Raw genomic sequence first — 3,376 nt, forward strand, 5'->3', positions numbered from 1 at the left:
ACAGTAAATGCATAGCTATTAGTTATTCAGTTCATAAACAAATTGAAATTAACTAAATGTGTTTTGGATTTGCTTGGTCATTAAATATTCGTTCAAATTGAGACATAAGCTTAAATGGAAAAGACAATTTAGAGGGAAAATTAGTATAATGATGCTTTGGAGGGGATATTTGCAAATATATACAATGCTTGTTTGTACAAATAAAATATAGTCGATATTTATTAAACCACAATCTAATTATAAACTAATTATATTGTTTTTTTTTTGTTTTATAGAGTCGAATATCGAGCATTAGTACATTGCTTGGAAATGGCACCGAATAAAGATTGGATGGACCTAGTAGATGATGATAGACTTGATATAAAATATGTAGAAGGGGTTGATAAGTTTTTAGACTATGCATATGAGAAGTTGTTTAATGGTTTCAATCAAAAGAATGGCAACTTTGAAATTCGATGTCCATGTGTTAAATGCAGCAATGTGAAGTCTGGTAATCGTGAGTCGGTAAAGACCCACTTGATTGTTCATGGAATTATTAAAAACTACAGATTTTGGTGTCATCACGGCGAAAGACAGGGTGAGTCCATTTCGGAGGTTGATGAAGAACAAGAAGAAATGACAGAAGAAAGCCAGAGTGACGATGAAATGCAAGAAATGATTGGAGATTTATTTCATAATTCAGCTGGCGTTGTTGCACCTGATGCCACGTCGAGTCAAGATATTCTTGAGCAGGAACCAGATGGACAAGCAAAACAATTCTACAGTCTTTTAGGTGACTCCGAGAAACCTTTGTATGAAGGCTCTAAATGTTCAAAGTTATCTGCTTTAGTGAAACTACTTCACATAAAGAGCCTAAATAGGTGGAGTAATAAATCATTCTCATTGTTGCTCCAGTTTTTGAATGAGGATCTATTGCCAGGGGAATCAACACTGCCTAATTCGTATGACGAGGCCAAAAAATTAATCCGAGACCTTGGCCTATCATATGAAAAAATTGATTCGTGTCCATTCTCTTGCATGCTGTTTTGGAAAAATGAAGAAGGTCTTGATACGTGTCAGAGATGTGGTGCTTCTAGATGGAAACTTGATAAACATGGAAAAGAGATCAAGCGAAAGGCAAATGGTAAAAAAATACCACAAAAGACATTGCGATATTTTCCTCTTAAGCCACGATTGCAAAGGCTTTACATGTCTTCGAAGACAGCTTCTGATATGATATGGCACCATGAAAGACAAGTTGAGGACGGTGTGATGAGGCATCCAGCTGACTCTAAGGCTTGGAAAAACTTTAATGAGCTACATGAAAGCTTTGCCAAAGAGCCCCGAAATGTTAGGCTGGGTCTTGCAAGTGATGGTTTCCAGCCTTTCACAAATTCAAAAGTTTCTTATAGCATATGGCCTGTTTTACTTGTACCATATAACTTACCACCATGGATATGCATGAAGCAATCCAATTTTATTTTATCTATGCTCATTCCTGGTCCAACTGGTCCTGGAGATGCTATTGACACCTACTTACAACCATTGATAGAAGAACTAAAGGAGTTGTGGGCCTCAGGCGTTCGAACATATGATGTATCTCTGAGACAGAATTTCATTTTACGTGCAGCACTAATTTGGACCATTAATGATTTTCCTGCTTATGCAAATTTATCTGGATGGAGCACTAAGGGGAAATTAGCATGTCCTTGTTGTAATAAGCACACTCACTCTATCAGGTTAAAATATGGAGGCAAGCAGAGCTATATGGGGCATCGTCGCTATCTTGATGAAAATCACAGTTGGAGAAAGGATAAGAAATCATTTGATGGCACTAGGGAGAGAGGGTATGCAGCGCCGAAGCTGACCGGAGATGACATCCTTAAGCAGGTGGAAGATCTTATAGGGATCACCTTGACCAATCATCCAGAGAAGAAAATTAAAATATCACACGAAAGAGCGGGGAGATAATTGGAATAAAAAAGTATTTTTTTTGATTTGCCATATTGGAGAACTCTCTTATTGCGACATAATTTAGATGTCATGCATATTGAGAAGAATATTTGTGATAGTTTGCTGGGAACAATCATGAACAATAAAGGAAAGACAAAGGATAATATCAAAGCCCGTCTCGATTTACAAGCAATGAGTTTAAAACCAGAGTTACATCCAATCCAGAGAGGAGATAAACTTATGATGCCAGCAGCTTGTTATACTTTATCCCAAGAAGAGCAAAGCAAATTTTGTCGATTTCTAAAGGAGTTAAAAGTTCCAGATGGATTTTCATCCAATATTTCTCAATGTGCAAACCTTAAAGAGCGTAAGATTTTGGGGTTAAAGAGTCATGACTGTCACGTTCTTTTGCAGCGCTTGATTCCTGTATCGATTCGTAGCCTTCTTCCTGCAAAAGTGTGTGAACCAATTATTGAACTTTCCATATTCTTCACTATATTATGTGCCAAGACATTAAGGGTGGATGAACTAAAGCAAATCGATGAGCAGATTCCACTGACGTTATGTAAGCTTGAGAAGATTTTTCCACCTTCAATTTTTGATGTTATGCTGCATTTAGTAGTTCATTTAGCATCTGAAGCCATACTTGGAGGGCCTGTTCGATTTCGATGGATGTACCCAGTGGAGCGTCAGCTTTATACTTATAAGTCATATATCAGAAATAGGGCACGTCCAGAAGGGTCAATTGCTGAAGGATATATAGCAGATGAATGCATGACACTTTGCACAAGATATCTAAAAGGCTTCGAGACAAAGTTTAATAGCCTTGAAAGAAATTATGAAGATGACAATAGAGAATGTAATGAAGCACAACTATCTATTTTCAGACATAGTGGATGGGCATTGGGTGCTGCCACCACCCGCTACCTTGATGAACGTGAGTGGTTGCAAGCTCATATTTATGTTCTAAAGAACTGTGATGAAGTACAACCACACATTGAGTAAGTCACTAAAGTTTAAGATTCTACTAATAAATTTACTATAGTTAGTCAACGTTAATCATATTTATGATATTTTAATGTAGGGACTACAATGAATTCGTGAGAGAACCCACAAATCACTATGATGATAAAGATTGGGATAAGATCTTTATCGAGTGGTTCCAAGCTCTAGTACGTACATATCTTGCCTTATTTTTTTAATATATTGATTGGTTCATTTTATTACATGTTCCATGACTTGATCATATTTTGGTTTTGTTTAGGTTTATCAGAGTTATCGAGAAGATGATGACTTACTTTCATTATCTCGTGGTCCAAGTAAGATTGTTAAATGTTTTATTGGATTTGTCATAAATAAAAATCGATTTCATACAGAAAGTCGAGATAATTGTTTGTCAACTCAAAATAGTGGGGTTGCGGTTGTTGGTGATGCTAGTGATGGT

At 36.6% G+C, this 3,376-nt stretch overlaps 1 protein-coding gene across 1 annotated transcript; it reads left to right on the plus strand.

Moving 5' to 3' along the window:
• On the plus strand, positions 310–1,950 carry LOC109826707. The gene has a single exon (XM_020393727.1). It carries the CDS (start codon positions 310–312, stop codon positions 1,948–1,950), a length of 1,641 nt encoding a protein of 546 aa, XP_020249316.1.

Source organism: Asparagus officinalis, chromosome 10 (genome assembly GCF_001876935.1).
Source record: "Asparagus officinalis chromosome 10, Aspof.V1, whole genome shotgun sequence".
In the NCBI taxonomy this organism is placed as follows: Eukaryota; Viridiplantae; Streptophyta; class Magnoliopsida; order Asparagales; family Asparagaceae; genus Asparagus; species Asparagus officinalis.